Below are 14334 nucleotides of genomic sequence, written 5' to 3'. Positions count from 1 at the left end.
CACACTGTCTCATCAGAAATAGTAGGGTAGCGTTTATGGTGACGTCTTCACACTGGCTGTCAACTTGACACATTTCAATGAGTATCCCACTTTTCATGTTGCTTCAGCAGTGCTGGAATATCTAGGCCCCATCGTCAGGCAGACGCCACACGTGAATGCGTCATTCCATTTGTGGGAGGGGGAGAATCACGAATAAAAGCAGCCATTTCAATAGCTTCCCAGCAAGCTAGTTATTTATGGAGTGAAGGACGTTAGTGACAGCCTCAGGAAGAACAGTAAATAAAATTGTGCCCTTGTTGTCAGGTTAGTCAAGGACATCCCATAGTAATTAGACCAATAAAAGAGCTACAAGCATTTAGACTACCCCACCAAGATCACAGCCCAGTTTTAAACTGGGTTGTTCCCATCTTTTAACCTCACTAGGGTAGGGGGCAGCATTTGGAATTTTGGATGAAAAGCGTGCCCAAAGTAAACTGCCTGCTACTCAGGCCCAGAAGCTAGGATATGCATATAATTGGTAGATTTGGATAGAAAACACTCTAAAGTTTCCAAAACTGTTAAAATAATATCTGTGAGTATAACAAAACTGATATGGCAGGTGAAAACCTGAGGAAAATCCATCCAGGAAGTGCTATTATTTTGAAATAGCTGTTTTTCCATTGAAAGCCTATCCGACATACAAAAGACTTAAGACCCAGTTCACGATCCCTATGGCTTCCACTACATGTGGCCAGTCTTTAGGCATTGTTTCAGGCTTTTACTCTGAAAAATTAGGGAGAAACACCACTTTCAATGAGAGGACAGTGGAAATTTCCAGACATGAGTCCTGCGCGTGACCGGAAGCGTGCCTCTCTTGTTTTTCCTTTTCTATTGACGAAGCTATTGTCCGGTTGAAATATGATCGATTATTTATGACAAAAACAACCTGAGGATTGATTATAAACATCGTTTGACATGTTTCTACGAACTTTTATGGTACTTTTTTGATCTTTGGTCTGCCTGCTGTGACCGCGCTTTGTTCCAATAGATTACTGAACAAAACGCACCAACAAATGAATCTTGGGTCTTGGGAGTGAAACCATATGAAGAGCAAAGGTAAGTGATACATTTTATCGCTATTTCTGACTTTTGTTACTCCTCTACTTGGCTGGTTACTGTTTGTAATGATTTGTCTGCTGGGCGCTGTTCTCAGATAATCGAATGGTTTGCTTTCGCCGTAAAGTCTTTTTGAAATCTGACACAGCGGATGGATTAACAAGAAGTTAATCTTTAAACCGATGTATAACACTTGTATGTTTAATTAATTTTTATAATGAGTATTTCTGTTTTTAAATTTGGCGATCTGCAATTTCACTGGATGTTGGCCAGGTGGGATGGTAGCGTCCCACACCCCCTAGAGAGGTTAAACTGGGTTGTTCCCATCTTTTAAACTGGGTTGTTCCCATCAGCATTTGAGCAGAACACAATCAATCATTATGTCCTTATGTTTGACCTTCCCTTTTTCCTGGTGTGTTGCTTGACTGATTGGCATATTTAGGATAACACTTGAAGGTGTTCCAGACTTTCTGGAGAAAAGGGATGCCTAGTTGTTGAAAGACAGGACTATACATCTCCCATCTTTCCAATTTACTTTTGGGAATTCAAAGTCAAGACATTCTGGTTTCTGTTCTTCTATTGGGCAATTTGAGTAACAACTGACACGGCCTGAAGGCCCTGGCATAAGAAGTGTTGGTGTGAGACTGTGGCTGATTAGATCCCTGCTGTTGACCGTGTGTGTGTACACACACCCCGGGACACTCACCTGTGTGGCCAGGCTCAGCACCTGCTGCACCAGCTCCTGGGTCTCAGTGGGTTTCTTCAGGAACAGCTTCACTATGGCTGTCAGCAGCTGCAGTTGCACCTGGGAAGCCAGAGCAGACGAGACCAGCTATAACTCACTCATACATACTACTCACACCAACTCAGCTTATAGCTACAGTTGAAGTCAGAAGTTTACATACACCTTAGCCAAATACATTTAAAAACGCAGTTCCACAATTCCTGACATTTAATCCTAGTAAAAATTCCCTGTCTTAGGTCAGTTAGGATCACCACTTCATTTTAAGAATGTGAAATGTCAGAATTATAGTAGAGAGAAAGATTTATTTCAGGATTTATTTCTTTCAACACATTCCCAGGTCGGTCAGAAGTTTACATACACTCAATTAGTATTTGGTAGCATTGCCTTTACATTGTTTAACTTGGGTCAAACGTTTTGGGTAGCCTTCCACACACTTCCCACAATAAGTTGGGTGAATTTTGGCCCATTCCTCCTGACAGAGCAGGTGTAACTGAGTCAGGTTTGTAGGCCTCCTTGCTCGCACACGCTTTTACAGTTCTGCCAACAAATTTTCTATAGGACTGAGGTCAGGGCTTTGTGATGGCCATTCCAATACCTTTAAATTTTTAGTCCTTAAGCGATTCTGCCACAATTTTGGAAGTATGTTTGGGGTCATTGTCCATTTGGAAGACCCATTTGCGACCAAGCTTTAACTTCCTGACTGATGTCTTGAGATGTTGCTTCAATATATCCACAGAATTTTCCTTCCTCATGACACCATTTATTTTGTGAAGTGCACCAGTCCCTCCTGCAGCAAAGCACCCCACATAACATGATGCTGCCACACCCGTTCTTCACGGTTGGGATGGTGTTCTTTGGCTTGCAAGCCTCTCCCTTTTCCTCCAAAACATAACGATGGTCATTATGGCCAAACACTTCTATTTTATCAGACCAGAGGACATTTCTCCAAAACGTACAATATTTGTCCCATGTACAGTTGCAAACCGTAGTCTGGCTTTTTTATGGTGGTTTTGGAGCAGTGGCTTCTTCCTTGGTGAGCGGCCATTCAGGTTATGTCGATATAGGACTCGTTTTACTGTGGATAGAGATACTTTTGTACCCGTTTCCTCCAGCATCTTCACAAGGTCCTTTGCTGTTGTTCTGGGATTGATTTGCATTTCTCGCACCAAAGTACATTGATCTCTAGGAGACAGAGCTTCCTGAGCGGTGTGACGGCTGCGTGGTCCCATGGTGTTTATACCTGCGTACTATTGTTTGTACAGATGAACGTGGTACGTTCAGGCGTTTGGAAATTTCTCCCAAGGATGAACCAGACTTGTGGAGGTCTACATTTTATTTTCTGAGGTCTTGGCTGATTTCTTTTGATTTAACCATGATGTCAAGCAAAGAGGCACCGAGTTTGAAGGTAGGCCTTAAAATACATCCACAAGTACACCTCCAATTGACTAAAATTATGGAGGAGGAGGAGGAGGAGAGGAGATGCACAGCAGTACTTAATGCAGCTGGTAGCCACACCAGATACTGACTGTTACTTTTGATTTGTTAAGGGACACATTATTCAATTTCTGTTAGTCACATGTCTGTGGAACTTGTTCAGTTTATGTCTCAGTTGTTGAATCTTATTTTTATTCAAATATTTACGCATGTTAAGTTTGCTGAAAATAAACGCAGTTGACAGTGAGAGGACGTTTCTTTTTTTGCTGAGTATACATACATACATACATACATACATACATACCATACACCCCCGTACAAAAAAGCAGTATGTGCTAAACAACATTTGCACAACACTTCCAACTAAACACGTACTCTACAAAGAGTTCGGCATGTAGTGTTTTATACTGAAAAAATTACAACTCAATAGCCTTAACAAAAATCTCTCTCCAATGCAGCAATACTATGTCTAAATCTTTACTACTGAAATGGAGCAGAATTAATTAATCTATGGCTTAGCCTGTGGTTTCCAAACAAGCAGAGCTAATCCCGAAACAAAACATCCGCAGAATACTCTAGACTACTCTGTATACATGGATCCACAGAGGATATAATACCAACCGCTTCAAGGATGAAACACTACAGACTTCAATTTCTACTGAAGTGTTCCCATTAAAATGTCATGTTTTTCCATTATTATCATCGAGAGACTGGTTAGAAGATGACGTTTATAGGAAACAAAGACTAGGTACTTAAAATGTCTCTCCACGAGTCTACAGTTTTTCCTATTTATTCTTAAAGTAAATCAATGCTCTTTCACAAGCAGTGCCTTTAAGCGTGCCATAACCAACCAGTCAGCATCTTCATAGAGCTGCTGTTGTTGCCTCTTGAGAGCTAAAACAGCAGTTATCCTGTGAGTCTACAGCAGCCAGTCAAGTATAGGCCTACTCTCTCTTGCTATAGGCTACTAAATGCAGTCCCCCCCCACCCCCAATATCTCCCAGTATGCACAGAATGGTTCCATTGAAGCCTGTTTAGAGTGAGCAGTAAACGGCATATTGTCAGCGTCCCAAATGACACCCTATTTCCTATGTAGTGCACTACTTTGGACCAGGGCTAATAGTGCACTATATAGGGAATAAGGTGCCATTTGGGACGGGACCCATGTGTGAGTGAGTCAGACCTGGGTGCTCTCGTCGTGGAAGCCCTCCAGGAAGCTCTCCAGCAGTTCGTCAGCGTTGTCGATCCTCTCAGCATACTCTCCTACGATCCAGATCATGGCTGCCCGCGCCTCCGGCTCATCCAGGGAGTCCAGGTTCTCACACAGCGTGGCGATCACACTCTCATACCTGGGAACAGACCATGGTTAGGAACTAATGACTCAATACAAAGTCATTGTCCACACACAGAAAAATCGGTTTGCAGTCATTTTGTATATTTTTTCTCGTTTTAATATATTTATCAACTGTTATCGACTCTGCAGCATTCCTTGAGAATGGTATTAGCATAAATGCCAACAGAGCATCTGAACAGGATGTGCTGGAGCAGTAATGCGAGCCAAGGGCAAGGCAATAGAATCTGTTCATGCTGTTGCATAGACAAAGAAACATTTCACAGCCTCTGAACCTTCACTTCACTAAATTATAGGACTTTTTGGGGGTTTTACTCTGTGCCCCTGTATTTACATGACTGCACATAATAAAATATTTTGTGGGCTTTCTTGCGAGCACAATTACTAAACTTCATGCTGGATAAACTGTTACTTTCTGCATCACTTTTTGCTGAAAACTAAGAAAGATGGAACAACATGTCTTTCACAATACATGTCACCACCCAACACCTAAAAAGACCAAGAAAAGAGTTAAACAGTACACAATCATCCATTTCCTGGCATAAATAAAATGTAGGAATATACAGCAACAGCTAACAGACTTAATTACAGAGTAATGCAGGTTCAATGAGTGACTCGTGGTTGTGAGGTCATGTTCAGTAAACAGCAGTCCAGTAAGTTAAGTAGGTGCAGGGCGACATGGACTGCGTTTCAAGTGGGTAGGAGGTTTCTGTCTGTCTATGTGGCATATGGATCCAGCCTACTGAGCCTTGATAGAGTAGAGGTCAGGCTCTCGCCGCCTCTGACTGGGGCCTGGGCGTTGTCAGGGGCAGGGATTCAGCGCCACGCACTGCGGACTGACACCTTGCAGATCTATGAGTGAGAGAGGTTAGAGGAGTCTTCACTCGGCACAAAAGCTCATTTTCATGCCTTTCACGTCGAAAGCCGAGCAGAAAACCCACTGTCAGAGTAATGAGCTTCTCCCTACCTCTCAGGCCAAGATGTAATCTGGGCGGCAGTGAGCCGGAACAGACAGGGCTCCAGTGTGTGTGGGTGCGGATATGTGCGAGTATAAATGCATTTGCTAGCACTAGTACGCTATGCTTGTCTTAAGTGACAACAGGAGAGACCATAGAGCATTTTAAGAAGCATGGCAATCTCTGCTGAGGTGTAACACAACCTCTGTATGACTCATTGAATATCAATCTCCCTCAAAATTGTCCATGGCTGGTTTAGTCCATCGCTATACTTCTGGTTGCCTTAAACACTAATGAGATTGCCTGTCGAGATCTCAACAGCCTATCTATCTTGATGATTGGAATGGTTTCCCAGTAAACATCTTGCACACAGAAAAATAACACTACCCTACTTACATCTGTAAGTGCTTCCTGGTTAGGCTCCTTCACTGATTAACTCAGTTGTGATTTACGCAGTGCCTCTTCCATCAAAGTCATTCATTTCGCCTTATAATTGTGAAACGATTTGAGGATCCATTCGTAGGAAAACCAAACACTAACTGGGTTATAAGGATTGCGAGCCCTATGGGCCCGGGTCAAAAGTAGCATACTATATAGTGAATTAGGTGCCATTTGGGATGCAACACTGTAATAACCAGGCCTGGACCTGACAGAACCATCAACAGGTGACCTACTTGTTGGGGTACTTGCGGAAGATGTCCTTGATGACCACGATGGCCTCCTGCACCACATAGTTGACCTTGGTCTGGATGAGGTCCAGCAGGGTGCTCACACAGCGCTCCGCTGATTGCTGACAGACAGACAGATGCTGTCAGCCAAACACAGAGCAGGCCAGAGAGACCCTACCAAATCAGCATTATTCAGGCTTTCAATATTTATGGTGACAGTCACCTGGCTTGGTCATCACAAGCATGAAAAAGCCCCAACATTTCACAGACATATATACTGCACATGCTGCACAGTAGACTCACGACACACATTCATTAGGCTAGCAGTAAAACAGTACAGTTAACGTGAGGGTTTGCTGTATAGGACTTTAAAACACTATGTATATGACCTGGGTACAGTCGTGGCCAAAAGATTTGAGAATGACACAAATATTCATTTCCACAAAGATGGCTGCTTCAGTGTCTTTAGATATTTTTGTCAGATGTTACTATGGAATACTGAAGTATAATTACAAGCATTTCATAAGTGTCAAAGGCTTTTATTGACAATTACATGAAGTTGATGCAGAGTCAATATTTGCAGTGTTGACCCTTTTTCAATACCTCTGCAATCCGCCCTGGCATGCTGTCAATTAACTTCTGGGCCACATCCTGACTGATGGCAGCCCATTATTACATAATCTATGCTTGGAGTTTGTCAGAATTTGTGGGTTTTTGTTTGTCCACCCGCCTCTTGAGGATTGACCACAAGTTCTCAATGGGATTAAGGTCTGGGGAGTTTCCTGGCCATGGACCCAAAATATCAATGTTTTGTTCCTAGCCACTTAGTTATCACTTTTGCCTTATGGCAAGGTGCTCCATCATGCTGGAAAAGGCATTGTTTGTCACCAAACTGTTCCTGGATGGTTGGGAGAAGTTGCTCTCGGAGGATGTGTTGGTACCATTCTTAATTCATGGCTGTGTTCTTAGGCAAAATTGTGAGTGAGCCCACTCCCTTGGCTGAGAAGCAACCCCACACATGAATGGTCTCAGGATGCTTTACTGTTGGCATGACACAGGACTGATGGTAGCGCTCACCTTGTCTTCTCCGGACAAGCTTTTTTCCGGATGCTCCAAACAATCGGAAAGGGGATTCATCAGAGAAAATGACTTTACCCCAGTCCTCAGCAGTCCAATCCCTGTACCTTTTGCAGAATATCAGTCTGTCCCTGATGTTTTTCCTGGAGAGAAGTGGCTTCTCAGCTGCCCTTGTTGACACCAGGCCATCCTCCAAAAGTCTTCGCCTCACTGTGCGTGCAGATGCACTCACACCTGCCTGCTGCCATTCCTGAGCAAGCGCTGTACTGGTGGTGCCCCGATCCCGCAGCTGAATCAACTTTAGGAGACGGTCCTGGCGCTTGCTGGACTTTCTTGGGCGCCCTTAAGCCTTCTTCACAACAATTGAACCGCTCTCCTTGAAGTTCTTGATGACCCAATAAATGGTTGATTTAGGTGCAATCTTGCTGGCAGCAATATCCTTGCCTGTGAAGCCTTTTTTGTGCAAAGCAATAATGACGGCATGTGTTTCCTTGCAGGTAACCATGTTTGACAGAGGAAGAACAATGATTTCAAGCACCACGCTTCTTTTGAAGCTTATTCGAACTCAATCAGCATGACAGAGTGATCTCCAGCCTTGTCCTCGTCAACACTCACACCTGTGTTAACGAGAGAATCACTGACATGCTGTCAGCTGGTCCTTTTGTGGCAAGGCTGAAAAGCAGTGGAAATGTTTTTGGGGGGGATTCAGTTCATTTGCATGGCAAAGAGGGACTTTGCAATTAATTGCAATTCATCTGATCACTCTTCATAACATTCTGGAGTATATGCAAATTGCCATCATACAAACTGAGGCAGCAGACTTTGTCAAAATTAATATTTGTGAAATTCTCAAAACTTTTGGCCATGACTGTACAGCTACATCTCCTTTCCCTCTCTCACCTCCACTTTGATGGCACAGCGGCCGATGGCTCGGACTGCCTTCCGCACAAAGTCCACATCCACCTCAGTGGCATACTCCTTCAGCTCCGCCAGCACCTAAAATAAACACCAGCATGGGGACACTGATACTGGCTTTCATCTTGTCTAGGAATCACATTACTGCTTGTCCATGTTACTTCCCAAATTATTACTTATTTTACACAAAAAAATCATGGCTTCTAAAGGTTCTAACTGTAACAGTAGTGTGTGTGTGTGTGTGTGTGTCACCTGGGCGATGTTAGCTTGAGATGCCAGGCGGATCATTATGTCCAGTTTCTCCAGCTTGACGTAGATGGGGTCGTTGTACTTCACAAAGAACACCTTCATCTCATGCTTCAGAATCTCTGGGCTGCACAGAGAAAAAAGGTATGATTGCCATCAATAGAACATTTATTTGTCATTTCAATAACGGTGGAATTCGCAGAATACAGCCAACACATCCAAACCATTTAATGTGCAGAGGAATCACTGGTAGCGTCCCAAATGGCACCCTATTCCATATATAGTGCACTACTTTGGACCAGGGCCCAGGTCAAAATATGTGCACTATATAGGGCAGGGTTCTCTAACCCTGTTCCTGGAGAGCTACCGTCCTGTAGGTTCACTCCAACCCTTATTTAGCACACCTGATTCTAATAGCTGGTTGATAAGCAGAATCAGGTTAGTTACAACTGAGGTTGGAGTGAAAACCTACAGGAGGGTAGCTCTCCAGGAACAGGGTTGGAGAGCCCTGATATAGGGACGAAAGCGCTATTAGGACAGCACACACACTGAATATTAAGCTGCGACACTCATTTCTGTTGGTAGTCCCGCTGTCCCTCCTACCGTTTCTGTACGATGAGGTTGATGTTCCTCAGGGCCACGTACTGCAGCTCAGGCTCTGCAGACAGCAGGGTGACCAGGGGCGGGGCCAGCTTCTTCAGCAGGGTGCCATAGTAGTCCAGGTCCTTAGGAAGCATCTCCATGAACTTCATCAGCACCTTGACCGCCGACAGCACCACCGCAGAGTTGGCATGGGACAGACGGGGGGTCACCCGCTCACAGATACTACAGAATGAGAGAGGGAGGGGAGGACAGAGATGAGACGAGGACAGATAGAGGGGAGGAGAGAGTGGGGAAATGTACTTCATATACAGCAGATGGACATGGACACAGACAGGGAGAATCAGTGTGTGAGATAAAGCAATAAACTAGGAGGCATCCTGTGCTTTCTGACCTCTGGGACTCGCGGTCGTCGCGAGGGGTGTAGTTGGCCAGGCAGTCCAGAATGAAGATCTGACCCCACTCGGTGCACTCGTTGAGGGCCGTCAGCAGCTTGTTGATGGACTGGGGGTTCAGGTCCAGCAGGTTGCTGTTGGGGTGGGACTCTGCAATCTCAGACAGGGCTGCCACAGCATTCGCAACCACCTGAAAGAGAAGGAGAGGGCCAGAAAGTGGGCAAGTTAGACTGCAAGAGCACATACCCTAGTGGGCTGCAATGAGATAACAGAAGTCATTCATTGCCAAACAGCGAATGGCGGCCATGACACTTTCCCCACATCTGACCATTGTTTACGTCACAGAGAGCATTACAGAATCCTTCCAGCGCAGTCTCTGGTGATCTACCCCAGGCCCCTGTGATCCACACTAGGCCCCTCTTGTATGCACCCCAGGCTTCTGTCCTTGCACCAGTGAGGACAAAGATCAGCAGAAGAGGGCAATGTCCTTCCTGCCCCCAAGACCGGCCTCAAAGTTCTGAGCTGCTGATTCCAGAGAACTGGCGTGCAACTCAGGAAGCAGCTGCGGATTGACCAGACGCTGTTTACGGAGCTCATAATTCATTACAATCCTTGCCCTGGTGGGGCGAAGACCAGAAGAGGGTGAGGTCCTTCTTGCCTGTGAGGCCTGCCACAGAAAGTGCTGAGAGAGCTTGCGGGCAACTCTCAACAAGGAACAGCAGCGGTGGATTGGGGAGATCAAAGACTTGCTTGAGAGACACCAGACTAACGTCGGTCCAGTTTGAGCTGGCGGACAGCAGATTGGCCGAACGCTGTGTACTATCGCTCGACCCCTTTTTTGCATGTCCACCGTGTTACATTTGTAACCAATCTGTATTTCACTCGAATATGTGGCATGAATATATGCAATGCTTACCATTTTCTACTACAAAGGGGCAGTTATACAGACACTCCTTTAATTTTTATGGTCCCCTCTAACTTCACAATGTTAATTGTGAACCGAAATGAACCGTGTTTTAAGTGCTACTGAAAGTCGTTCTGAATAAGAGCGTATGCTGAATGACTTAATGTAACCTCTCATTCTTGAAAAGTAGGACTTTAGCCCTAGAGCCAGTAGTGTAACCCCAGGTCAGGTAGTCTAGCAGGCTGGTCACCCTGCCATGGGAGCCTCACCATAGGGTTGGAGTCAGAGATAAGGTCCTTGAGGGTGTCCAGGAAGCCCTGGTCCTCCACCAGCTGGGCGTTGATGTCATGGAGTTTGGCCACACACACAGCTGCAGTCTTCCTCACGTAGGGGTCCTCGTCCTTCAGACACTTCCTCAGAGGCTCACACAGGTACTCAGTGATCTTGTCCACACGGATGCAGCCCATAGTGCGCACAGCCAGGGCCCGGATCAGGGGGTTAGGGTCCTCACAGTCCTGAAGGGGGAGGAGAGCCTCTATGTTAGTTTACACACACTGAGGAGTATTGAGATGTCGCTACCAGTCCTCTAACTTAACAGACAGACCTTTAACAGACCTTTTAGAGCAATAGGTCAGTAATGTTTGTCAGACCTGCCCTGGTTTTGTGCTTTACCTTGACGAAGGTATTGACAGCCATGATGGCCATGTCGGGCTGGCTCTTGGCATAGTTCATCAGGTACAGGTAGACTAGCTTCTTCAGCTCCAGGTTGTCAGTCTGCATGCAGTTCACCACATCTGGAAACAGGGCACTGGGGGAGGGGGAGCCATAGATCATGAGGGTCTATGAAATCAGCTACTAGTGAATTATAGGATCTCTATGTGGGAGCAGAGTCAGAATGGGCCATAACTATTGACCGCATTCTCACATGTTCAGAGATGACACGGTGCCATCTGAGGGTGACAATGGACAATGTTATAGTGCATCTTTTCACCATGAGTTTCTGACAGTTTAACAGGATTCACCTGACATCTTTCCCAACGGTCATGGAGGCAATGACCTTCTTCACAGCCTCCTTCTTCTTCTCCTTCTTATCACTGTTCAGCTCTGCTTTCAGCTCAAAGATCTCTCCTGCGCACACATGAAAACAGAACAAAACAGATAGCAGAAGTGTGTGTACGTGGAGTAGTCATGCATAATGCGGCAGATCAAGACTGGTGTATATAACCAGTCACTGTAGGGTGCCCTGCATATAACCAGTCACGACATGAACACATTTATTATTATAGAGATCCGGTTGACATAAAACTGTTTAAACAGTTTGTGGTTGGGAGCCATTTTTTTCAATAATATTTTCTAGGTCTCCCTGACTGATTACACAACATTTGGATTAGTGCCTAAAAACAAGTCATGATTCATGACAAGAGTAGCCTAAAGCTGAGCTCTGAATAAAGGTTAACAATAAATAGGCCAAATTGAAATTCACTTTGGAAAGTAATAAGACCTTTCTTTGTAGTGGTGAAATACTTGGAGTCCGTCATCTTGGATCCAAATTGTCGGTTCTCCTGCAAGGGAACGAGAGAGAAAGAAAATGAACAAGAGAAAAACAAGCACTGAAGTATTTTTTTTTCTAAAAAGGAGAGGGATCCACAAAGGAGACAGGAAACTGTAAAAGTGCAAGTGTAGGCAAAATAGGAGGACGTTCTTTCTTCCATCACTTGGACACTTGGCTGTGATGTTTTTCTATGAGATAACTCAATGGACAAGGTGTAAAAACACATTGGTTGACTAAAAAAACAGCACATACTCAATCAGCCAGCCTGACTGGTAGTGTCCTCTGGGGTCTACAGAATCTCAGTCTGCTGTCCTGCAGCGCACAGCACTATCCATTTCCTGTTGTTGAATTCCACTTGATCCTTTATGCGAAAGGTCTTCCCACAAAAACACTACTCTATACTAAAAAGCAACACTGAAAGTAGCAAGCTTTGAAAGTAACAACGCTGTGAAAACAAAAGCATTTGTCTCTTATTTCACTGAACCCCCCCAACTTTAGAACAATATGATGAGTATTGGCAATGTGTCTCACATGTTGATGCAATATGAATGGTGCTGTAGCAGTCAGTGTGTTGACTCCATTGACCATTTCATCCATCATCATTAACGCCCAGTATTAATACTTTTTTTTCTGCACAAGGTAGCTCTATAGACGTCAATGTAAAGTTTGACTGCATGAACAATAAAAATGTTAAAAATGCCACTACTACCACCATGTTATCACACCCTGCTCCCACAGTGATAATGCAGAGAGCACAATGCCTGTTGAGCGGCCGTCTGGATGGGCCTCTCAACAGGCATTGTTAGCTAAAATGTTATAGTTTGAGGTGCATGAATAAAATGTGTTACCTACATTCAAATGTGTAGGAACTGTATTAGTACTGTATCATGACCACCAGATCTGTGGCCCTTCGGAAACAAATATATGAACTGAGTATGCTCACAGTTAGGCCTAATTGCTGTGTTATGGCAATAACTGGCAGTCAACAGCCAGCTGTCATAATGCAAATGTTGCCTCAACACAGACTGTCTTTGCATCTAACGTTAGCATTAAGTCAATTATTCACCAAAGATACAAGTTGCTGTAAATTAATCACTATTTCTTAACAACTAGTTTTCAAAGGTTTAGTAAAGGAGCTGAAACTGACAAACAATGCGTGGCATCTGACAGCGAACAGGAGCCATTCGACAGCTGTCAAAATCAAGCGTTTGACCGATTGTTATTACCTAACTGTTAACTAGCTAGGTTGCTAATAGTGTTAGCTAGATGGCACGCTAGCTGCTTAGCTACAACAGATGCTAGTTTAATTAACCTGGGGCCATAACAACATATTGAAATACCCTGTAAATTAGCTACTTATGTGGATAAGGCAATGTTAAAATCCCTGGCAACATTTGATCATCATCATAACTAACTAGTTACACATTTTCACACTTCCTCATTGTGATTACTAACTAACATTAGCCAACATTTAGCTAGCTAGCCAGAATGGTTAGCATTACCTCGGCTCTGCTCTCATTCACCTCAAAAGCTAACTTGTATCAAGACAAATGGAATGGCACAAATTAGATTTTAAACATAGTTATCTTTCTAACTTGGATTGATCACTCACGCATAATTGATTAGCCCACTCCATGTTTGTTTGCTGAATGAACCTGCTGCTCAACGACTGTACAATTTGCTAGCTAGCTGATGCTCTGCAGTCTGGCTAAAGAAATGACCTTCTAATGTAGGGGCTTAAGGAAGCATTTGCCGGGATAGTTAAGCTCTTAATCTATCGACCTATTTTCAAATCCAACTCCACAGAATTAACGTACCTACTGAAGTTAAAATTAGACACGACACAGAGTAAAACGGAACATAAAATCGACAGACAGCTTACCGTGGCGAAGTGTTTTTAATTTGTCCTGGCTTCGTTCGTTCCCTCCCACTTGAAAATCGCCATCATATGTTGTTTTTCTACTTCCGACTTCCGTAATAAGGTTATTACGCTTCAATGGGGCAAAAGTCCGTGTGTTTTGGGGATTCTGGATGACCAGACAGCTAGCAACAATTACAATAAGCTATCATGTGGGGAATCGTAGGTGGCTTGTTTCATCTTGTTCTTTTTTAACTAGGCAAGTCAATGCTTATTTAGAATGACACCTAGGAACAGTGGGTTAACTGCCTTGTTCAGGGGAAGAACAGATTTTTATCTTGTCAGCTCAGGGATTCAATCTAGCAACCTTCTGGTTACTGGGCCAACGCTCTAACCACTAGGCTACCTGCCACTCCAACACGATACCATGTCTTGTTTTGATTGATGTCATGTCTATTCTAATATGGCTAAAATTCACTAGCTAGCTAACCATGAGCTGTAACAATGTATTTGAGAGACAAGTGCTCATTGTGCACAT

The 14334-nt window shown here is 44.2% G+C and overlaps 1 protein-coding gene across 3 annotated transcripts in view; it reads right to left on the bottom strand.

Annotated features, from left to right (window-relative positions):
- The window catches only part of LOC106584973 (AP-1 complex subunit beta-1), a 51930-nt gene extending 37956 nt beyond the window's left edge, over positions 1-13974 (bottom strand). For 2 of the 3 annotated variants that reach the window (XM_014170659.3, XM_014170660.3), the window contains exons 1-12: positions 13551-13792; positions 11888-11948; positions 11409-11514; positions 11059-11194; positions 10656-10901; positions 9482-9672; positions 9091-9312; positions 8494-8614; positions 8227-8322; positions 6256-6371; positions 4458-4623; positions 1802-1900 (exon numbers count right to left, since the gene is read on the bottom strand). In XM_014170659.3, coding sequence (XP_014026134.1) covers positions 1802-1900; positions 4458-4623; positions 6256-6371; positions 8227-8322; positions 8494-8614; positions 9091-9312; positions 9482-9672; positions 10656-10901; positions 11059-11194; positions 11409-11514; positions 11888-11948; positions 13551-13574 — 1584 coding nt within the window. In that variant the 5' untranslated portion in view covers positions 13575-13792. Of the gene's footprint in view, positions 1-1801; positions 1901-4457; positions 4624-6255; positions 6372-8226; positions 8323-8493; positions 8615-9090; positions 9313-9481; positions 9673-10655; positions 10902-11058; positions 11195-11408; positions 11515-11887; positions 11949-13550; positions 13793-13820 lie in introns of those variants that run through there. The other variant, XM_045707192.2, reaches the window with a different exon arrangement.
- Between the last annotated feature and the right edge of the window lie 360 nt (positions 13975-14334).

The sequence above is a fragment of the Salmo salar genome, chromosome 24 (assembly GCF_965601325.2).
Source record: "Salmo salar chromosome 24, fSalSal1, whole genome shotgun sequence".
Classification (NCBI taxonomy): Eukaryota; Metazoa; Chordata; class Actinopteri; order Salmoniformes; family Salmonidae; genus Salmo; species Salmo salar.
This window is presented reverse-complemented; position numbering and strand designations above follow the sequence as displayed.